Source organism: Schistocerca piceifrons, chromosome 2 (assembly GCF_021461385.2).
Source record: "Schistocerca piceifrons isolate TAMUIC-IGC-003096 chromosome 2, iqSchPice1.1, whole genome shotgun sequence".
Taxonomy (NCBI): Eukaryota; Metazoa; Arthropoda; class Insecta; order Orthoptera; family Acrididae; genus Schistocerca; species Schistocerca piceifrons.
This window is the reverse complement of record NC_060139.1, coordinates 591,768,603-591,793,025: the sequence shown is the minus strand read 5'-3', so window position 1 is coordinate 591,793,025 and position 24,423 is coordinate 591,768,603. Positions and strand designations below refer to the sequence as shown.

The 24,423-nt window shown below is 43.8% G+C and overlaps 1 protein-coding gene across 7 annotated transcripts in view; it reads left to right on the top strand.

The window, feature by feature from the left end:
- LOC124776660 (nuclear receptor coactivator 7) overlaps positions 1–24,423 on the top strand; it is a 703,675-nt gene that overhangs the window by 107,907 nt on the left and 571,345 nt on the right. The window contains exon 1 of one of the 7 annotated variants that reach the window (XM_047251756.1): positions 20,188–20,234. The exons of the other annotated variants lie outside the window; for them this stretch is intronic. Within the exon in view, the coding sequence (XP_047107712.1) occupies positions 20,203–20,234 (32 nt within the window). The 5' untranslated portion in view covers positions 20,188–20,202. Of the gene's footprint in view, positions 1–20,187; positions 20,235–24,423 lie in introns of those variants that run through there. 7 annotated transcript variants of the gene reach the window in all.

Sequence of the window (24,423 nt, the reverse complement as noted above, 5' to 3'; positions counted from 1 at the left end):
CAGACGTTTTCAATTGGTGAGAGATCCACTGTGCTGGCTAGGGCAGCAGTCGAACATTTTCTGTATCCAGAAAGGCCCGTACAGGATCTGCAACACGCGGTCTTGCATTATCCTGCTGAAATGTAGGGTTTCGCAGGGATCGAAGGAAGGGTAGAGCCACGGGTCGTAACACATCTGAAATGTAACGTCCACTGTTCAAAATGCCGTCAATGCGAACAAGAGGTGACAGAGACGCGTAACCAATGGCACCCCATACCATCACGCCGGGTGATACGCCAGTATGGCGATGACGAATACACGCTTCCAATGTGCGTTCGCCGCGATGTCGCCAAAAACGGATGCGACCATGATGATGCTGTAAACATAACCTCGATTCAACCGAAAAACTGACGTTTTGCCATTCGTGCACCCAGGTTCGTCGTTCAATACACCATCGCAGGCGCTCCTCTCTGTGATGGAGCGTCAAGGGTAACCGCAGCCATGGTCTGCGAGCTGATAGTCCATGCTGCTGCAAACGTCGTCGAACTGTTCGTGCAGATGGTTGTTGTCTTGCAAAAGTCCCCATCTATTGATTCAGGGATCGAGACGTGGCTGCACGATCCGTTACAGCAATGCGGATAAGATGCCTATGATCTCGACTGCTAGTGGTACGAGGCCGTTGGGATCCAGCACGGCGTTCCGTATTACCCTCCTGAACCCACCGCTTCCATATTCTGCTAACAGTCATTGGATCTCGACCAACGCGAGCAGCAATGTCGCGATACGATAAACCGCAATCGCGATAGGCTACAATCCGACCTTTATCAAAGTCGGAAACGTGATGGTACGCATTTTCCTCCTTACACGAGGCATCACAACAACGTTTCACCAGGCGACGCCGGTCAACTGCTATTTGTGTATGAGAAATCGATTGGAAACCTTCCTCATGTCAGCACGTTGTAGGTGTCGCCACCGGCGCCAACCTTGTGTGAATGCTCTGAAATTTAATCTTTTGCATATCACAGCATCTTCTTCCTGTTGGTTAAATTTCCCGTGTTTAGCAAGTCATCTTCGTGGTGTAGCAATTTTAATGGCCAGTAGTGTACTTTTCAGTAAAGAGCACGCGACTATTTTTTTATTTATTTTTTATTTTTTCTTTATTTTCCAGGGGCTGTAATTTTCAGCACAGCACGTTCAAAATTACACTCTGCGTATTGCACAATTTGGCATTTATAACGATCCGTATAGTACATCCGAAAATTATGGTATCGAACTCTGCTTATTAACAGCAATTGTCCACTAACGCTACTGCCATACAGATCAGCCCTGTGTCTTAATCAGATTCTAAAATCATTGACCCGAATCCAACTTGTGAACGGTGACATGATCTGTGCGAATGTTCACTGTGGCCCCCCGTCACCCCACTCCCCTGCGATACAATAGAGCTTCTGTCTCGATCGTTTTAGCCAGTCACACTAATGGAAATCTGGTGCTACCATATAAAATCCAGCGTTTCACAACCAACATCAAGTGACGACGCTGTTCAGAGTTGTACTGGGACCCCGTACTTGACCACCAAGGCAACATATTTGTCCTTTGCCCGAACCGTGTATATCGTTGCGGATTACGCCACATTACAATTTACCTTCTATCTATTTCATACAGTTATTACATGGGAGCCGGCCTCCTACAGCCCGAGTCGTAGTCTAAGTTCATTATAACCACGAATTAATCAAGCTGCGAACTTAAGACTTTTCGATGGCATTAGTTCTTCTCTATACAGGGTTTTTCAAAGACACTGTACCAAACATCTAAAGGTGATTAAACACGCCATTGAGAAAAATTCTGACACTGCTTGGCAACAGTAGGTGTCCCTTTATATTGATTATGTCCCTGAACGCAGTAGGCCGTAGGCACTCTGCGACTTGCAGATGTGATGTACGATGCATATAAGCTAGTCATTTGCTCTGCGTGAAAGTGGGTGGGCCGATCAAATTAAAAATTTCCTATTCGCTTCTAATATCCCTTTCTCTGATTATAGGGGCTCTCAAAGGGATAGGTAGTATGAAGCACACCTGGTCAGTAGTCCCTTCTGGTTCAGTGATACATGGTCGTTTCAGCGCCGGCGAATTTAATAAAGCGTTTCCTAGCGTCATCAGGAAGTGTAAGCGAACATTTTGTATCCGACAAAAATTGTTCCTCACGGCGTGATCTATCGCTTCTAAACCTTTTGTGCAAAAGGCCCTGAAACATCCTATGTATTTTCCCTTCAGTGACAGTTTTTTTTTCCCAACGGCGGAGAACTCGGCGGTAAAAGTCTGTATTTTGCCTGTTCGGAAAACGTTCAATCTCGTAAACCGTTCTGGAAATGCCTGGTACACAATGGTTTCCTCAACAGAGCGAAGACGTTGCAGCCGCTGCATGCCACATCGGTAAAGTACCAGGGGCAAGGAAAAATTTCAGTATAGTTTAATTTTTGAAATACTTGATTACACAAATAATATTATCCGCAAATACTAAAGTGCTCATGCAGAAATGACAATATTTATGCAAAAAGTTCTTTACGCTACTAACAGATGATGTCACTAGTTACGTTAGAGAACAGCAGCGCATACTTCGAAAGACTGCAGATTATATAAAGTAAAAATTATGCTGTGCTTGTGTATTCCTCAAGTTAGTGACTTCATGTTACTGCCTTGACATAACTGTGACGTTACAGTGTTCCGTCTGTGGTGATGCCTTCGTCGGCTTCACTTTAATCTTAAACTTCCCCTTCTACTGCTGTCACAGCGAAGGTCGTACCTGCTTCCTCGTTGGATCTCGCATAAACCTGTCACAGAGAGCCTGTGCCGCAGACCTTGGTGTCTATTACAGGCACCCACAACTATAAAAGTTTTTGCATAATCCTACATAAGGTCTTCATACTCCTCAAACAGTAACTTTCTTTAATATGTCACCTCTTTCTAATATTACCTCATGGAAACTAGTAAATATTTTAACGAATGTTGTTCTGGACACAAATTTCCATTTTTATTATGTTTCTCGTTTTTTCAAAACACATGGTGCGCTATAAACTCGATACACACTCGTAAAAACGTAGCCTTTTAGTTCTTGCATGCAGAGTGGTCTGTCATGTGACATGACGATACAGTATTAATCAACAACCGAACTTCTCACCGGCTGATAGGAGGCAACCAAGTAAATAAAGTTTCACTAACCTGTATCTTTACCAGTTGGGCTGATGCCAAAGAAGACATGGCGCTCTTAACGTAAATGGCATGCTTTATGAGAAAGTAGACATCTGAATAGATGGAACCAAGACAGAATGAAACGCAGGCCACTTAATACGTGAAAAGATAGAATGAGAGATTGAAATAACTCTAGAAATAACGAAGGATAAACACTACTTCCAGAGGCGTATACAGCTAAACTGATTAATGGAATCGTGTTCTGTCACAGCTAAATAGTGCAATCAGAAATTGGCAGTCAACCTGTATTTAAACTAAGGCGGTTTGAAAGCAGAAGTAGCAAGATTAACTTTCAGTTATGTCTTGTAAAGTCAAAGTAGTCTCATATTCTGTGAATGAGCTTAGGGGAGCAGATGCAGGAATCCTGTATCGGCGTCAGAGACAAGAACCGAGCGGAGGTGATTTCCCGTTGCCTTCTCCCAATCTGTTATAAAGTGCCAAGTGAGTATCTGTCTTGTTAATGACTGTACTAAGTGCTGGTACAGTGCAGCCTTCAGTTAGTGTTGTTGTCGATGAAGGGAAGGGAGAGGATCAAATCCAGCGCCGGCACACAGCCTGCTACTGTTGAATAGCACAGAGGCATTGGCGAACTTTTCACCATCCGACGGACGGATCACCTTTCACCACCACGTGTGATACGCTCCCAGTTCATGAGACACTGCAGAGATGTTTATAATTTAATGCATTGGCGCAAAGACGGGTGATCAAGAACTTCATGCCGGTCAAATAACCGACAGTGAAAACTTGACACCATCAGCATCGAACCGGTGTACCTCAGAGTCGAGCGTCACAGGATAAATGTGCGTTAGCAACGTCGGGTACGAAGGTGGGTATTAGACGTTGTAGACACTTCCACTCATTGCAGCATCGTTAAATCTGAAATGTCTGCTGGAATTTTGGATTGTGTTACAACGCGCCATTAACATAATTGCTGCGATGGGTTAATTCTGTCCTAATTAAAGATGCTGATCTAGACATTGTTTAACTTAGTTTAATTTAACCTGTTCTGCCGGCTAATGTCTGCGCAAAGTATACTGTAATAATATTTGTTCTGAAAGTTGTTAGTTTTATTATTAAAACCATTGTTTCAGTAACAGTCGCTCGAAAAATTGCTCGCTATTAAATGTGTATTTGATACATGGTTCGTCAATATTTGCAGTTACCGTGTTACAGGGGAGAAATATAAACCATTCTTTCGTTCATTGACTGTGAAATGATTAGTGCAATTTATACAACTACTACAGCCGCTGATCCTCACGATAATCGTCCAAGTGAACAAAACCTTGCCGTTTATTGTACACTGACGTTCAAAATTCGAGTACGAAAGTAACTTTCGCATGATACGTCACTGCAAGGTGTCATTTCTGTTCGTCTAGTTGCGTATTTCTAGGGTCTGATGACCACAGCAGTTAAGTCCCATAGTGTTCAGTGCCATTTGAACCATTTTTTGCGTATTTCTTCCAGTTACGTTCCGTACAACAGTGTACAGATCTTTCTACGTATGGTCGAAGTTCCATTGAACAATGTTACTTGGCAGTGAGAAAGTTACTTTCAACTTCAAGTTTTGCAGACCAGTGTACAAACTAAGAGTTCGAGGGTTAGGAACTGAGTTGGGTCGGCAATCTATTGCCAGCGACGAGCCGTTTACGTCGAAGATAGAATTCTATTAGTTTAACGGTAGATTTTCGCTTCTATCTAGGAGCGTAATTATGGGTGTCTGTAATTTACCCTTCCCAAGCTAATAGTTCACGCAAATTTTTTTGGTCAAATGTTTCAGTGGAGCGAAAACAAGACCCACTGGATGTTTCACACCGGATTTTAGTCCGTATTTCATAACCAAACGTTGAGTGGGAAATCGACAAACGGGGTCAAATTGGAAATTTGTGGTAAGGTCTGATGGGACCAAACTGATGCTATCGGTCCCTAAGCTTACACACTACTTACTATAACTTAAACTAACTTACGCTAAGGACAACGCACACGCACACGCCCGAGGGAGGACTCGAACCTCCGACGGCGGCAGCCGCGCCGAACGTCACAAGACGCCTGAGACTGCGCGGGTACCCCGCGTGGCAAATGGGGTCAAAGTGACAAGTGTGAGGTTAAGGTTTACATAAATATGTAATTGCTTGAAAATAATAAAGGAGATAAAAAAACTTCGTAAAATATTTCAATTTCCCATCATAACACTGAAAGTTGCTGCTGCTGTTTCTGCAGCTAGCTACTTACATGAAATGCAGAAATATTCATCTCAGTCCTAGCTATTTTACTACATAAAATATTTTTTGTGTAGAAATTGAACTTTCTTTCAATCGGAAAAAGTATCAGATTACAGAATTAACTGAAACTTTTTGAATAAAACACAGATCGATATTTAAATATATTTCATGCTTTATGAATACAACTTTTCAAAAATTGGAAAAAACGGTCAAATGTTTGTTGAAATAATTTGCATAAAAGTAAGAAATAAAACAGGTAAGAGAAATCTATGACGCCCTCATTTGCTTTCCACGTTTCCGAGCATAATTTGAAGGTGCGTCAAATGGTTCAAATGGCTCGAAGCACTATGGGACTTAACTTCTGAGGTCATCAGTCCCCTAGAACTTAGAACTACTTAAACCTAACTAACCTAAGGACATCACACACATCCACGCCGATTCGAACCTGCGGCCGTAGCAGGCGCGCGGTTCCGGACTGAAGCGCCTAGAACCGCTCGGCCAGAGAGGCCGGCAACGTGCGTCAAATGATTCTCTTACATATTTTATTTTTCACCTTCAGACAAATGAGTCACAAAATATTTGGTAGTGCGTCTTTAAATATTTTTCCTAGTTTTACGTAGTCCAACTGTCCATCGTCATCCTTTTTCCGCTGTTAAATTCCCCTTGATGAGAGTGTGCTGTTTAATGACACCAATCTCTGACGTAACAGGCAGTGTTTTCGTTGGTAATGGTTTCAGGGGATTGTAGCTTGTGGCAGGTTTAGTGTGGATGGAGGCACTGCTGCTAGTTAAAGAGTGCAAAAATTAAAAAACTGAAAACTATTAACGCAAGTTCACAGTGCAGTGTTCTATTGGTTGGTTTGAAGACTTCATTGCTCAGTTCACATAAAGTAAATGCTCACACTCAGCAATGGAACCGAAAACGCGCAAACACCAACAATAATAATAAGTATAAGCAGAGATACTGAGGTTTACTAATTGTTACAGTACGTAGACACATGTTTACTGTTTTGATGATAGCGTTTCCTCAGTGTTCGTACTGAACTCACTTCCTTGCTTGCGCAAGCAGCCTTGCAGTTCATCTGCCAACGACCTTCTATGTGTTTTGTTACGTTCAGCTCTTCCTTTTGTGTCTCAGTAGAGGGGTAGCGAACAACTGCATCCTCAGTGCTTCATATCGCCCGGTCTGGAATAGCAGGAGCCTTGTACTCCGATACGACAGCGTTGTCTAACGTCGGCAGGTCAATAGTCTTACAGACCACGTGTGGCATATGGACATCTAATTTCAGAAGCTGACTAACGATTTCTCTGCTGTAGCTTGTCGCAGTAGTATGTAGCATTTGTAAATTCGGATACTCAGTTTGGGTGATTGCATTAGAGGAATTAAATGGAATACAAGAAAAATAAGCAGCATTGAAGGTGTAATGAATCTGCAGCTAGGTGTAGCAATAATGTGTTCATGAGAATTAAAATTATGGAGGAAGGAGACAAATGCCGTGAGTGTTTAGCACACACGGTAGAATCACGTCCAGATTTGAGGATTACAGAGCATAGCCTGTTAGTTTACTGAACAGGGCCCTCTAGGTGGCAAATGTTACTTGTATGTCGTCTTTGGGGCTGTCGAGAATAACTTAATTATGTCCGACGGGAAAACTTTACACGAGACATCACTAAGCCTCCACAGATCAAAGGATCACGTGATAAAGCTGGGGAATATGACCGGAAATTGTTCCACTCTGTTGTTTGACGAACAATGAATTGGGATGTCATGCGGAAGTTAAACTTGTCTGTAATGGTTCACAAGGTGTCGGCACAGCGTCCAAGCACAGCTACAGATGCGCCACTGTATACCCTGACATTACGTTGGCGTCTGCTGCGCTGTGGACTGCCCGCCCAGGGAGAGTTCGGGCAGTAGTGTAAATACTAGGCCGGAAAAAAATGCAACACCCACGATGATTGAGTTAAGTGGCACCAGGCTATATTAGGTCCAGGGTGATTCATTTGTCACGGTCGTTTGCGATCAGATGGCATTGAGGCGGCCTGTCTGTGCGACCTCCGTTTTGACTCTGCCGGCAGCAAGTGTACTGAGTTTGGAGGTCAAGAGTGTTCGCAACGTTCACTGAAGGGTACAGCCATGCCGCACCGACAAGTACATACTGCTGTTGAACAGCTGCAGCCATTTAATCGGGTCGCATTGTGGACCTGCGGCAAGCTGGATGGACGTATCTATGGATTGTTATATATGTTGGGCACAATCCATCGGTGTCTCGATACTTCTAACGGTGGTCTGTGGAATATTAGCACATCTGTAGACAGGGTCTGGACGTCCGCGTAATAGAAAAGGCGTCACGACGGATGCATTGCGCGATCATTTGTGGCCGACGATCAACATCCAGGGACGAAATCCAGGTCCATGTCGCAGCTGCAGTGGTATCAGGCACCATTGTAGAACAGTCTGCTTGCAGCAGGGTTAAGATTACGAGTGCTTGTGGCCAGGCTAACACGAATACGACGACACCGGCAATAACAGTTACTGTGGTACCGTGAAATAGTTTACTGGAGAGAGGAATGGTGATCTGTTGCCTTCAGTGATGAGAGTAGCATCTGGCCATAAGCGTAGAGCTGATGGGCTGCGTATTGCACAGTACATTCGCCCACTACACACATGTTCTGTCCCAAGGTTCATGGTGTGGATGGGCATCGGTAAAAACTGTCACATCTGGCGTTCATGCAGGCTAAACAGTAAGTGCCCGGGACACTGCGCAAGCTCTTATCCCCGTGCTACTGCCTTTCTTCGACAGGAAGGCGACGTACTTTTTCAGCAGGATAATGTACGTCCACATACGGCTGTTGCGAAGCAACGTGCTCGCCGTGGTATTCAACTACTGCCCTGGCCAGCAAGATCTCCAGATCTCTCGCCATTTGAACAGATTAGGGACATACTGAAGTGGGAACTTACTCGTTGTCAAGGCTCTCCAAGAAACATTGCCGAATTGCAACAAAGGGTGCAAGATGCTTGGTAAATCTATTGCAGGGTATCTATTGCCACCTTAATGATCGTTTGTCTGCGAGAATACACGGCTGCGTGCCGACAAAGCGAGGTAATGTGTACCGATGCGAGTGTTAGGGCGTCCGTTACTGTGGCATGTGTTTCATTTGATGTGAATTTGTTCTGATACTCCTACTCCTACATGTTGTCAATAAAATGTCCTTGTCGTTGACGGTGTTTGTTTTTTCGGCAGTGCATTTACAAAAGCAACCGCTATAACAGTGTATTCTCAGAATGATACATTAGAAAACTGCCTGGTGACAGCGTGTACCTGCGGCCCGATGCCCCTCTCTTGGCTTCATGCTACGTCGTTCTGAGGGGAAGTATGTCGTTCGCGTCACTTGGCTGCGAAATGTGTAAGCTTTCCTCGGTTTCTCCAGGAATCAACTTTCATTGGCTGGTTCCTGAGTCGAAGATAGTGACAGAGCCAGACATTGACTTAAACAACTGTGGCGAGTGCCTAAACATCACAACCATGTTACACGACTCACGGGAAACTGTCACAGAGACAGCGAAAAACTTAACCGACAGACGCTTGAAGATGCACGCAGTCAATCTTATGTGAAACATGGTATGACAGTCTTTAAGTAATATTACGAAATACATGACACCCAGCTGTATATATGTCCTTCATCATCCTCATCTGTGACGATTAATACCCATGATCACAACACAGAAGTTAATGCATTACTTACTGGTAGTGATGATAAAGGACATCCCGAAAGTTGCGTCATGCATTTCATAAAATACCTCGTTAATACTTCGATCATTTGAAGGACTACCTGTAAATACAGAATGTAGAAATATACGGAAAGCATTACGTATCGCCCGTGTAGAGATCACAAACGCAAGATCAGACTAATAACAACGCGCACAGAGGCGTTGTAAACGTTCTTCGCGCTCTACGTACGCGAGTGGGACGGGAAGACGCCCAAGTAATTGGTACAAAGGGAAGTACCCTCTACCATGTGCTTCACTGGTTTGCAGACTACAGGCGCAGATTTTGATATAGAAACTAGCTGGTGTACCAGATCTGGGCTCTCGATTACGTCCCATAAATGTTAGATGGAATTCATGTCTGGTGATCTGGGTGACCAAACCTTCCCTCGATCTGTCCAGAATGTTCTTCAAACCAGTCGCGAACAATTGCTGCCCTGAGGCATAGCACATTTTCATCCATAAAAATTCCATCGTATTTGGGAACATGAAGTCCATAAATGGCTGCAAATTGTCTCAAAGTAGCCGAATGTAACAATTTCCAGAGAATGATCGGTTTAGTTGGACCAGAGCACCCAATCAAGTCCATATAAACAAATTCCCACCATTAGAGAGCCACCACGAGCTTCCACACTGCGCCACACTCGAACCCTACCATTGGCTGTTTTCTGACCAGGCAGGATTTTCCAGTCGTGTAGAACACAATCTACATATTCACGGGCTGCAAGCGATGCCGTGCTGTTAGAAAATGCACTCGCGTCGATCGTCTGCTGCCACAGCTCATTAACGCCAAATTTCTCCCCACTGCCCTGACTGATATGTACGTCGTATGTCCCACATGGAGTTCTGCGACTACTTCACGCATTGTTGGTCTGTCAGCGATGAGAAGCGCTGTCTCTGGCGAGAGGTACTGCCTGAAATTTGGTATTCTAGGCACACACTTCGCGCTGTGGATCACGGAATATGGAACTCCCTAATGATTTCCGAAATGCGTCTAACTCCAACTTCGATTCCGCGTCCAAAGTCTTTTAATTACCGTCGTGCGGCCATAATCACGTCGGAAACCTTTTCACATGGATCGCCTGCGCACACATGACAGCCTCGCCAATGCTCTGCCCTTCCATACGTTGTGAACGTGATACTACTGCTGTCCGTAAATGTGCGTGTCGTTATTCCATAACTTTTGTCAGCTCGGTCGCTCCGCCACGTCTTCTTTCGCTCTCCCCTCCCCCCCCCCCCTCTCTCCTCCACCATTATTCATCTGACTAAAGTACGAATCAATCCCTACTCTAATCTTAAGGAAATGGAGCGGTGTTCCTACATGAATGTCTTGAGACGTCCAACGCCAGCTAAAGACCTGACATGGTCCTGTAGAAAGTTGTACAGGAGGGTCCGCTGTGAGGTCAGTGACAGGATATCTGTGCTGGCAACTCGCGTTTGCTTTGGCTCACATTTCTGGCGCCAGCTGCAGCTCGTCACACTCCAGCTGCCGCACACCGGTTCTTCATCGCATTCCATCCTCAGCCCTCACGCAGGTTGCTCCTTCACTCACGTTTCTGCAACACAATGCGTGTGCCAACAAGTTATCCCGACAACCACGCATAGTGCCAGCTATCGAACGACCGTGTTGTTGTTGTCAAGGGAGAAGACAACCACTGAAGATGCAAACAAAATAAAAACAGGTTTTGAATCCAGGAAGTTGATACGGAATTTCAAACGACCCTCTGAAGGTTGCTATAACACACACTCTCGATTAACTAGCGTGAAATGTACGGTTGTTGCTGACTGATTCATAATCGCGTGAAAGGATAGGCAATTTAAATCCCGTGCTAGCCTCGCAAAACAAGTCCGCAAGTGAAACAGCTTGTTAAGCTAGTGTAAACGCTACTACACTGATTAGAATGTGGTTTATTGAAGGTGCTGTGATAAACACAGCATCGGATAATACTCCGTCACCTTCAAGCAAAACGTGTTTTCACAGTGCAACGAGAAAGGGAGGGCGCAGAATAATTCGTTTTTATGCCTCATAGTGGATAACAGTGTTGAAGCAAAACAGCATTTACGTGGCCTCAACAAGAGCCTGAATGCTCCGCTGTTCAGGACAGCAATTTTCTGAAGGATTTTTACCTTCGTCGCTCTCTACTTGAGTCATGGCCTCTGGACCAGTACAGCGAGCCCTTAAAATTCACCGTACAATTCAGCGATAGTGTATTACTTACGGCGGTTCACACTTGTAAAATACGTCATTACAGCAGCTCAAAGACCGATCAGTTACCGATCTCAAGTGCCCGAATGCAGGCCAACTACCAGAACGGTAGGCCTCCACCGTCATTGTTAACGCTATGAAGCAGCTTGAATAAATACGGGGCGAGTCAAAAGTCCTTGGACATCTTCATAAGTTGGAAGATTAAAGGGAAAATTGAAATGTGATGATGGGAACATAGGTTTGATGTGGGGCCGCAACTTTTGGAGTGAATGTCATTCATGGCCGCCATCTTGAAATCCGCCATTTTGGATTCAAGTCCATTTTTTTATAAATGGGACGGTGGGTGTATGGTACATTAAATAACACTCGCTTGAGCTCTGGAATTGAGTGGTGCAATTTGTTTTTGTCTATCTTGTACAGTTTAGATGTTATTAATGTTCAAAGTTGGGAAAGTACCTTCATACAGACTGCTACAAAACATGTTCTACGTGTTGTCCATCGCGAGAGATGAGTCGGTATCAAGGTAATTTTGAACATTAATAACTTCTAAACTGTACAAGATAGACAAAAACAGATTACACCACTCAATTCCAGAGCTCAGGCGAGTGTTATATGATGTGTCATACACCCCCCTTCCCATTAAAAAAAAATAACTTGAATCCAAAATAGCGGATTTCAAGATGGCAGCCATGAATGACATTCACTCCAAAAGTTGCGGCCGCACGTCAAACCTACGTTCCCAACATCACATTTCAATTTTCCCTCTAATCTTCCAACTTATGAAGGTGTCCAAGGACTTTTCACTCGCCCTATATTGATATTTTGCTGTATTTTACAAATTACGGTACCTTTTTTGTTTCTCTTGTCTTATAATAGCAAACAAAACGACAAAAAGCAAGGGGCTACTTTGTTTCCATTTCTGAAGATCCGCTCGATCTTACTGTTGGAGTATTAATTACCAGAAGCAGAATTAATGCGGTCCGGCCCCGTAAGAGAACATCTCCTCCACGTAGCCGAATGCTGGCTATTTGACAAGTGGTATGCATCGCCTCCCGTGGGTGCCAGCGGCGTGAACCAGCTTGTTCAATGGCTGTGGCTCTTATACATTCTGATGATCTCTGTGCCTCATGACGTGCGATGAATAGACAGACCTGACAAGCCGTGGGTTCCGAACACCATTGCGGTCTGTAGATGCCGGATGCTGCTCATCGGCTGTTGTGGTTCAACACTGAACGGTAGAGTGCTTTGCTGCACTTTGCCCCAACTGCCCGCTGTTACCGAAAACACTCGTACACGACGTATGTCTCCAAAACAACATTACCGACTGTAGCCGATTCTCATGGCAGCAGCTTTTGTTCCTCCGAATCGTGGCACTCAAAATGCACCTTTAATACGACGCCAAGCAAAAATCGCAGATTCAGCAATAACTTGCAGACAGTGACCCACGAATCGGACACTCAAGATGTAGTTGCAATCAGACTAGCCCAAAAACCCGCCCTCCATCGTCACACGAAGTCCAGTAGAGTGACAACAGAAGTGCGAGCTCTCCCCATTGAACAGCAACCGATGTGACAGAGCGCTCATCCGGAAGCAAGAAAGCAGTGAAGTTGTTGATCCAAGGGACTTGGAGGCTATTCGTTGCGTTTTTCGAGAAACTTTGTGTACGCCTTAGATCATTCTGTTGTTCTCGAAAGCGCAGCCATTACACAAATACATGTTTAAATGTAAGCTAAAACTGCCCCAGGTACTTACTATGAAGCCTACTGCTGACGAAGAACGCAACCAGCCACAAATACTTTTAAAATATTTATTTTAAGGACATTAACGGTTTCGAGCTGTCATGGTAGTCTTCATGTGGGTATTTTTTATTTTTATTTTATTTTATTTTTTTACGGTAATACATTCGGCAGCAACATGTCGTCCGCTCCTGCACAAGAACACTATAATAATTTAACACCACTTCCGGTGTTGTATGAATAGTAAAGGCATACTAAATCTGTCTGCGTTTCATGAAGCATAAAATGAATTAAAAGGACACATATTTGTTCTTAATACTGATTTGATCCTCGTGCCTTTTCAGGCAGAGGCACAAAGTGAATACACAAATTAAACTGATCACGGTGGCACACAAACACTTGGGAGGTTCCTCAAGTCAGTTGCAGTTTCAGATAGGTTATTGACATGTAATATTTCTGTTTACGATTGAAAGGCTGTCCACTAAGGGACGATATCAATCATTTGCCAAGAAGCAAAATTTTCTACTGCCTGTGTTATTCGAAGAACATGTCTGGAAGGTGCAACGTGCTACCAAAAGAAAAAAAATGGATCTTCTAGAAGAGTGAACTTGGCATTATTATTATTATTATTATTATTATTATTATTTATAGAGGGTATTACAGTATTAAAAGGCGGTCGGCAACACATTTGCTCACCATGAGAGTGTAGATCTAATTAACTTCAGAATGCAACCATAAACAGGTTACTTGCAGTGCGTATTTATGTAAGTACAACTGTAGCATGTCATAGCAAAAATTAAAGCTACTTGATATTCACCTGTTCTGAGAACCTGTTGCCAGTGTGTTCGTTTAGGTCTCTTCATTTTGTTCTATGGTAGTCGTTAAGATCTTTAGTGCAAGTATTCCTCTATTGCAGTAACTCTCTTCTTGTTCAGTGTTAAAACTGTTGTAGTCCTTGTTTGCTTTAATCTGTGCGAAGATACTAGCGAAAAATCTCTCTAAATTGATTGTTAGCTAGTTCCATTTGCGTATTTAGAATGTGAGTAGTGAGGGTGAAAACGCAAATTTCTAATTCTAATGGCTGTATTTTCTTTCCATCGTTTGTTATATGTTGCATCTGTGAGTTACCTTCAATGTTTGAGACAGTGTTTTCGAGTTGATACATGTGAGTGGGTGTCGCAGATGCACTTCAATTAATTACGAGTAATATTCTTATGTAGTGTAGGTGTGGACGGCATTCCCTGGACGACTACATTCCTGCAACTAAAAAAGTTAGGCAGTTGAAGCTGGATATGGCGACTCGAAACTGATAACGATATTAAAATGCTGCGTTTTTCAACAACGGCAGTAGAGTTAAACAAGACCCAGCATAGATAAAATAACATCTAAGCTTATTACCTCGCAAGGTAAAACGTCGCAAACTTAACAGTATGCAGCGCTCAAAATTAACCTTGCCTCTTTCTTCGTATTCATTCCAAAACTACATTACTTCCTCACGTCGTTACACTGTCACAAATTGTGAATCCATATGTACGTAAAGTTCTCATTTGTTGAAGGAAACGCAAACATTTCCGGCTGCACAGTCTGTAGGAGCAGTGAATGAGTCTAATGGCCAAGCATAGCAAGTTCGCTTCAGTCAAGTTGTGAGGTGGAATAAACAGCTGTTCTTGCTATTCTGCCGATAGGGGCTGCTGTTACGTTGACAGGACACGTCTTTGGTGAACTGGAGTACTACTGCTTAGAGCTCGTGCGAAAGGGAACTGGTTAGCACAGACGACTGTGGGTTCAGAGTGTTGCGTAATGACGTCCTGTTAACACCGCCTTTCGCCTTTCTCCTTTCTCATTTAAAGACAACTGCCTGGTGTGATTGGCAGCGCTAAGCGGGCTAAATTTACTTTTCTGGGTCTTGTGTAAGTCCCTTAGGGGATTAAGTTGCCAATTAAACGGGAAACTTCTAAATTAAGGCCTCCTTTGATTGAGATTTCGCTGATAGGTGCGGCAAAGGAGGCACGCGCCAGGTAATCGAGCCAATGAACGTGATCGCCGACTGCACCTGTTCAGCTTTTCATTAGCTTCTCGTGACATTAATTTTAACTGCGTTCCTCTAGTAACCCTAAACGAATATACCCTTCGGGACAGGGAACGAATGCCGGAAAGAACGCGATACGGTTTCAGAAATGTCAGCATTAGAACTTCAAGCGACAGCGTATTTTTTGCTTGGATTAGCGTATCCTTTAATCCGAAGGCGTTACATAATCGTAAAAATAGTCAAATCGCCTTTTAGATGAAGTGCTGTCTTCGCTACTGCCTGGGAGACAAATGGTTATATAAAAAGTGCTCGGTGCGCTGCTTTTATCTTAGGTTGGAGACCGCCAACTGAAGCGCAGGTTACAGTTTCATAGTGTGGGGTTCTTTCTACGGAGATCTGCAATCTGATAACCACAATCGTCGGATACAGCAGTCGCGATGTAAAGCTGCAGAGTTTAAACAAAGCGCTACCGCCCTGGTCATTTTCTAACATTTCTCCAAATCGGTAGTGGGGTGTCATGCGACGTTGCACAGTAAGATGGTCATCGTCTCTCTCTCTCCTTCTCTCCTTCTCTCCTTCCCTCCCCCCCTGAACTAGCTGAACTAGGTTTGGCGCACGTAGGACTCGCCACCGATGACTCAACACACATAAAAAAGAAATCGACTAAGTTAAAAGTCAACGTCTTAGTCAGTAATAAACATTGCAAATGATGCTCGTGGTCTTGCGGTAGAGCTCTCGCTTCCCGCACACGGGGTCCCGGGTTCGATTCCCGATGGGGGCACGCATTTATCCTGCCTCGAGATGACTGTGTGTTACTTTATCATCATTCATCCTCTTTACGGTCGGAGGAAGGCAGTGGCAAACGACCTCCGCTAGGACCTTGCCTAGTACGGCGGTGCGGGTCTCTCGCATCGTTCCCTACGCTCCTCGGAGTATGGGACATCACCACCACCACCACCACCACCACCACCACCGTGTAAAACGGTTTCAATGCACAGCGTGACCCAGAAGGAATTGCTGGATAGTTCCTCCTGGGACATTCTGTATAATCCGAAAAAAGTAATTGAAGACGGTGGCTGTAAACAGTTCTAAGGAACAAGTTCGATCTTATAAGAAACTGCACAGTATAGTTTCAATAAACTCCTATAAATCAGATATTTCAAGTCTATCCGTTATGATTTTGTTATTTGAATAAGTCATTGGTTCAAAACATTTCTAGAATAAAAACACATCGTTAAAACTGTAAATTCAATCAAAAATTTTATTCTTCGATCTGCGTCAATGGGTACTTGACACTCCATACTTCCAAAGTGAGAGCACTTAATATGAGTTACCACGATTTTCTTTCTGGACGAATCAACGAAACATTCCTGTGAAACCTCTCAGAATTATAGATTCAAAAGGTCCGAACTGTCATCTTATGCAACTAAGATTTACAGTACCAAGTTCTGGAATGGTGAAGTATAACCACCTCAGAAAGTAACCTGATATTATGGATGTTCCTTAACGTCACTGCCAACACACTGACACGTAAATTCAGTTAAACAAATGTAACGAGCACAACTTGGCATTGTTTACTTGATTAAAGAATTATTCACATTTACCTGATCAGCAAGAACTTTTGAAGCATACTTACGATATTTCTTTCAGTCGAAGCTACGCTCCTCACGTTGATGTGAGCAGATCGGCGGTGAACAGCATTTTCCTGGCACGAACGCCGCACACATTACTACTACCAGCAGCCGCGTTTTTGTTTACACGCGCACATCCTGACGAAGTCGCCATTACGAAAACCTTAAATTAGAGACTTAGCTGCCATTTCTAGCTTTATCGTGAAACTATCAACAAAATTGAATAAACCACATAACGTACCGTGTTTAACATGCAGTAACTCGATTTCTCATCGACCGTGCCTTCCAATTGTCTTAAATTATTACCCGATGTAATCTTTGTATGGTTGCACTGTAGAAAATTGATGCATCATCTGGGGTAACAGCTACAAAGTGTTTCATTACTAAAGTTATCGCCGTACAGAATCTCTGTTTGAAGCGATATACCCAATTCCGATTCCAATGTATTCCTTGTGATAAGGTTTAATCTAGGACTATGTTATTTGCTTATACACGTCCTTCATTATTAACAAATTACATTGCGACCTGTGTCAGACATTTAATGTATAATAATACGTTAAGTCTGTGCAGGATTTGAAGAGCTCTGAGTCGAGTGGAACTCTCATGCATTTTAAAGGTCTTGATCGAAAGATAATGTAATTTCATTACGATCATGATCATTAAAATTTATAATAAATAATATAGGTCTCTGCGAGTCTTACCTGACGATATTTTTCAACTGCGTACATCAGACGTTAGGTGTCAAACGACAGATTCAAAACATCGAAACTGCATAGCTGTTTCGAACAAGTGACTTCCTTGTTTTCAGTTAGTGTATTTAGACCTCATAGTTTGTGTGTGTAAATATTCTAATGGGGAATTATTCTCCTATCTGGTAAACCCAAAGAACCTCCTATAACTAGATGGTTGGGCCGGACGAATAGAGGCGCATTTCATTTAAAGTACCATAAAGTACCGTAAAGCCCTGTGATGATGCGAATAAAGCACCCACCGTGTTAAAAATCGCTTTATGTGGTCGCTGCCCCTTCCTCTCCCCCCCCCCCCCCCCCCCCCCAGTCCGCCTTTCCCTGTTCCATTCGCGAATAGCGCGTGAGAAAAATGTCTGTAAACCCTTGTATTAAATCTAATTCCTCAAAGTTTCTGGTTGTGATCATTTCGCGAGACTATGTGGGAGGAAGTAAGTCGCTGTAAGACTGTTCCAGGTTCGTACCCTCTCTTTCACCAGTTAAATTCTCCGTAATGCGCAACGTCTCTTCTGTAGTGTCTGTCACTTGTTTGTTGAGTATCTCTGTAACACACTCGCGACGACTAAACTCTCCCGTGATGAAACGCGCTGTTCTTCGTCGTGTGTTCTCTGTTAGGTTATTCCTACCTAGTAAGGGTCCCAGAATGCTGAGCAATAATCAAGAATCGCTCGAACAATTATTTTATTAAGCCACTTCTTTCGTGGAGTAGATATATTTCCGTATCATTCTTTCTATGAATCTGTTTGGCATCTGCGTTTGCTATTAAATATTTTACGTGCTCCGGATGGTTACTAATAGATATACCACGGTAACACTCTTGCCAGAAATTTATAATCAATAGTTTAGTTCAACAGCAGTGAATTTCTTTTCTATATATGCGCATTATGTTACATTCATTAACGTTCATAGTCAACTGCCCGTTGGTGCTTTATTAATCAGTCCTCTGCAGATCATTATGCAGAATCCACACAGTCTTCCGACGTTTTCTCCTAGATCATTTATAAACTACCAGATTTCAAAGTATGCAACCGGAATTTCCCTGCAGATGGTGCTAGCCGTCAATGTAGGGCCAGTGAGACCGAGTCTGCAGCACCATCTACTTCGTGTAAAGGCTGACGACGAATGTCAACACACAATAACCAAAGTTCTATACATAGCTATGTTTCAAACGCGTAAATATGTTTTGTGCCTACGAACTACGATATGCGGACAACATTGGTTTTGAAGAAAACTGCTGCAGAATCGCATCGAATGCTTGTCGAAGCTTTCGGCGAACATGCTCTTGGCAAAGCGCAGCGTTCCGAGTGGTTCAAAAAATTCAAAAGTGGTGGTTTTTTTGACTTGAGAAACGACGAGTGCGGGAAATGGAAGAACATGGTACCCAAAGTTAACAGGAACTCGAGGAACAACTGAATGTGACGAAGAAAGCCGTTTGTCTTGGGTTAAAAGCTATGTGAAAGGTACAGAAAATGGGTTCCGCATGAACTGAATGAAAGACAGCAAACAAATCAAAAGACAACTTGTGAAATGCTGCTCGCCAGATACAAAAGAAAGTCGTTTCTCCATCGAATAGTGGCAGGTGATGAAAAATGGATAAATTTTGAGACTCCAAAGCGTCGCAAATCATGGGTGAATCCAGGCAAACTATCGACATTCACTGAAAGACCAAATCGCTTTGTTTTGTGGGATCAGAAGGGTGTCATCTACTATGAGCTACTAAAACCTGCTGAAGCCGTTAACACTGATAGCGCCGGCCGCTGGTTGCCGAGCGGTTCTAGGCGCTTCAGTCTGGAACCGCACGATCACTACGGTCGCAGGTTCGAATCCTGCCTCGGGCATGGATGTGTGTGATGTCCTGAGGTTAGTTAGGTTTAGGTAGTTCTAAGTTCTAGGGGACTGATGACCTGAGATGTTAAGTCCCACACTGCTCAGATCCATTTGAACCATTTTTTGAACACTGATCCCTACCAACAGCAAACGACAGATTTAAGTCGAGCATTATGTGACAAAACACCGGAATATGGAAAAAGGCAACACATATTGCTCTATGATAACGCACCATCACACATAGCAAAACGGGTGAGGGAAACGATCGAGGCATTCATTTGGGAAATACTATGGCATGCGGCTTATTTCCAGACTAGGCTCCTTCCGATTATCATGTTTGCGTCACTGGGACACGCTCTCGCTGAACATCTAGAAAACTGGCTCGCTGACTGGTTCGCTTCAGAACAACTGCTGTTTTTTTGGGGTGGCAGAGAGGAGAGGTGGGAGAAATGTATAAACAGGAGTCGAGATTATTTTGAGTAAAATATTGTTTATCAGTTTCAGACAACAGACTTGTAACTATTGCAACCAAATTCCTGTGAGTCTTTCTATTTTAGCTGTCTGTGATAGAAATCTTACTGCTGAAGTCATCGCCCGGCAGCGTGCCAGCCTGCAGCGGCCAATGGCGCAGCGCGGTATCGCCGACCCCCGGTACCCCTCGCTACGCCTTATCTCCCTCCTCCGGTCGCGGTTTCTCTGAGGAGCCCTTGTTCTCCCTCGCTTCTGAAAATGCCGTTCAGTGCAGATCTGCTTGCTAAATGGACTAGTGTTGCCACTTGCACAGTCCAGTTTATCGCCAGCCTGTGCTAAGAAGCAATGTTTTGGACCGATTATACGATCTCAAAGAGGTAAGGTTTCTTTAATACCAACGAAAATTGTCTGTAAGAGTAACGGAATCAGTTCCATTAAGAGCACATTTCTCAACGTTTACACCTGTAAATGAAGGCATGTGGTGGTGGTGGTGGTGGTGGTGGTGGTGGTGGTGGTGGTGGTGGTGGTGGTCGCGGTAGCGTTAGTGGTGCGGGGCGGATGGCCATAACAAATCAGGCAACAAGCGAAGCTGGGTTAACGTAAAAGGCGTAGCCCTCTGCGTGAGGGCCAGGAACGTCCGCTGAGATGCAGTATGTCTTCAGTCATCAGCACATTAGAAGCACGATAGGGGACGCCCGGCTACGGAAGCGACATGCGACTAGCAAACAAGTAGCTGGCGGTCGCAAGTCATTACTGAACGCGCGCTTGCGCCAGATACCAGTCAGCTATTCGAGGATTGCGTCTGCAGAAAGGCGTCTCCTATCCTACTTAAAGTGGCAACTGGTGACTTGATAAGAAATGGAAATCGGCAGATGCAATTTGTCACCCAAAGATAAAAAATTAACAATCTGTCGTAGATGAAATGGTAACGGTGATAGTTGTCTTTCGTATCACTTGTCCTGTGCCATGGTTCCTTGTGTCTATAAATTCCTCATAGTAACAGGACGTACTGGGTTCGTAAGATTTTTGGAGCAACGGTTCAGTGGTTTCACAGTGCCACTCTCACACGCAGTCGCAAAGTGGCTTTCAGACATAAAGTTCACCAACTGCAGTGACATAAAACGGTAACTTAGAATCTGAAATCACAGGTGTGGTGGAGAGATGTTGTCCAGACTACAAGTCAACGCAGCTGCGGATCTGTTTCTTTCAGTTTTGTTTGACGGGAAATACACGCCATTTTACTTACTTAATACCAAAAAGATGCACCAGAATAGCTCATTAAGGACAGGCTGTTTGGCATTTATCGCCATTGCCAAGTACGTCTAGAGTGCTGTGATGTCTATATTACGTCGTCATTGACTTGTCTTACAACTGTCATTGTTTTGATTGGATGGTAAATGACGTAAATATATTGAAAATACGTTAATTATGGTTTGACAGTAGTTCTGCAGTTCTACTGTTACATTACATATTATGCTGCTGGCCATAAAGAAAAAAAAACATTTTACGTACGACTCTTCCCTTGCAGATTAAAACTGTGTGCCGGACCGAGACTCGAACTCGGGACCTTTGCTTTTCGCGGGCAAGTGCTCTACCGCTTTTCTGCGAAAGGCAAAGGTCCCGAGTTTGAGTCTCGGTCTGGCACACAGCTTTAATCTGCCAGGAAAATTTCATAACAGCGCACACTCCGCTGCAGAGGGAAAATCTCATTCTGGAAACATTTTACGTACGTTTGGAAATGAAACTTGGTAAGACAGTTAAAATGTATTTAGGTATAACTATGTTAAGCTGTTAACATACGTCCTTTTTCAATTTGTGATTACTTTAACAGAATATTGGCAGGATGCTATTGTTAAGCGTCGAATCCGTTCTTTTGGTAAGTTTGTCAAATTTCGTTTCGTAATGGATCTTCTACCACGCAGAGGAGTGTACCATTTTTCGAAACTAAACGCTCGATTAAAATGTGACTTTCGCTGAAATAAAAAAAGTGTTAGTCTCGCAAGGTGTACAGGTGAAGTTTTCTGATGCGTGGAAGGCGGGTGAGTAATACTCGAGAAAGTAAAGCTGTGAGTCGTATCTGGGTAGCTCTCTCGGTAAGATATTGGTCCGCGAAACACCACTGTCGGAAAGCCTACGAAGCCTTCTTTTCGCCTTGGTGACGTATTATCCGACTCAGATTTTCACCATAGTATGTAAATCTTAAATTAGGAAGATTTCTTTCGTAAACTGTGGATTGGTAACGTTCTGTTATCACAAGGACCTAACCTGATCTGTTATGTGAGACTGTTGCGTGTGATATCTTGTGAACGTTATATCATTATATTGTCTCTACTTCAGTTTGAGAGACCGCGTGTACAAACACTAACAAACGAAAAAACATTATACGACGTAGAGTTGGTTTTGTTGCTGTTGTTTTGTACAGGTGAGCAGTGGTCCGAAAACAGATATTGACTTACACGTCGTCGGAACAGCGGAAATCGAACGACGTGGGAGAACTGATTCCATCTTGTTATGAAACTTCCTCGGTTTTCTTACAGTGTCAGGCTGCAGTGTCCGCGACGTTTCAGAAGGCGTACGAGCTCCTTCCATCTTCTCCAGAATAGAGAGTATGTTTCACAATACGTCATGAACATGCAGCGAATTGACGCGGCAAGAAACATGAGAAAATTGCATCTCACTGATACACCGCGAGAACTTTCATCAGTATAATTTGTTTCCAGTCGTGCGGAAATAGGTGTGATGTTGCTTTTGAGGCCCGCTAAAACCGAAGTACTTCTTGTGGGTTACGGGTGAGATGGCATAGTGGTAAGATGCTCGACTCGCCTTTTGTCAGATGAGGGTTCAGCCCCACATACCAAATTTTAGTTTCCCTAAACTGATTCAGGCGAATGCGTGGAAAGGTTGTTTCGAAAAGTGCACGACCTCCTCTGGCCGTACCCATGCAGAGTGGGTACTTTCAGACCTCTTCGACAGCGGGGTGTTAAACGCTAAATCTTTTTTCGTTTCTTGGGTCATTCTTCAACTACTATGAGGGCCAGTCAAATGAAAACCAAACACCCGGGACCATGGAATGATTTTATTTAAAAGTAATTACCACTAGTGCTGAGACAATCGTGCCACTGGGACACGAGAGAATCAATTCCCGTTTCGTAAAAGCGGTCGACCACAGACATCTACATACGGTCTCCGCAAGTCACCTTGGGGTGCGTGGCGGAGGGTACTATGACTGGTGGGGCAAAGGGGGTTCTTGGACGCTTTTGACGACAAATTGATTTTCTAATTAATTAAAATCATCAAATCTAGCAGCCCACCTGTGAATTGATTCAACGTTTTAATCTATCCGACCTGATACAGATCCCGAACACTCGAAAAATACTTCAGAATCGGCCCACTAGTCTCTCGTATGCGTTCCCCTTTACGGATGATCGATACTTCCCTAAAAATCCCCCTATACACCTAATTCGACCATTAGCCTCTCTTATTACAATTCTTAAATGCTCATTCCATTTCAGATCGCTTTGCAACGTTTGCACCATATGTGATCGACGTGACAGTGTTAGGCAGCAAGCTACTAAGGTTACATTCGAACATCATGCATTTGTTTTTTCTTACTCGTCTGCATTAAATTAGATTTTCTACATTTACAACTGCCTACCATTCACTAAACCAACTAGAAATTTTGTCTAAGTTATCTTCTATCCTCCCTACAGCCACTCGAAAACGACAGCTTCCCGTACGCCATAGCATCATCAGCAAACAGCAGCAGATCGTTGTTAACCGTATGCGCCAGATCATTTGTGTATACAGAAAAAACAGCGGTCCTACCACACTTCCCTAAGGAACTCTTGACGATGCCCTCGTCTTTCACGAACACCCGCCGTGGAGGACAACATTGTGGGTTCTGTTACTTAAGAAGTCTTAGAACCATTCACATATCTGGGAACCTGTTTCATATGCTTGTACCTTCGGTAACCGTCGGCGGTGTACCCCGCCTCAAATGCTGACTGCCGGCCGGTGTGGCCGAGCTGTTCTAGGCGCTATAGTCTGGAACCGCGCGACCGCTACGGTCGCAGGTTCGAATCCTGCCTCGGGCATGGATGCGTGTGATGTACTTAGGTTAGATAGGTTTAAGTAGTTCTAAGTTATAGGGGACTGATGACCTCAGATGTTAAGTCCCATAGTGCTCAGAGCCATTTGAACCATTTTTGAAATGCTGACTGATACACAAGCGCACCTACTCTTGCAGTTCCTCGTCTGATGAAAACGGACGTCCAGCCATGTCTTTCTTCGGGTCGCCAAAGATGTGAGAGTCACACAGTGAAAGATTCGTGCTGTACGGAGGATGCTGCAGTGTTTGCTAACCAAATCGCTGAAGTCTTCGTCCTATTGGCAATGTGAGGGGAGGAGTTATCAAGCAAACAGGATGGTTCCGTCCCAACAGTGCAAACATCCCACATATTCCCTTCAAAAGAAATCCATAGGTGTTCACGTAAATTCTGGTAACGTCGTGACGACCTCCTTAGGCTGTAGGGTCCCTATGGTCGTCGAGCGTTAAACCGCCATCAA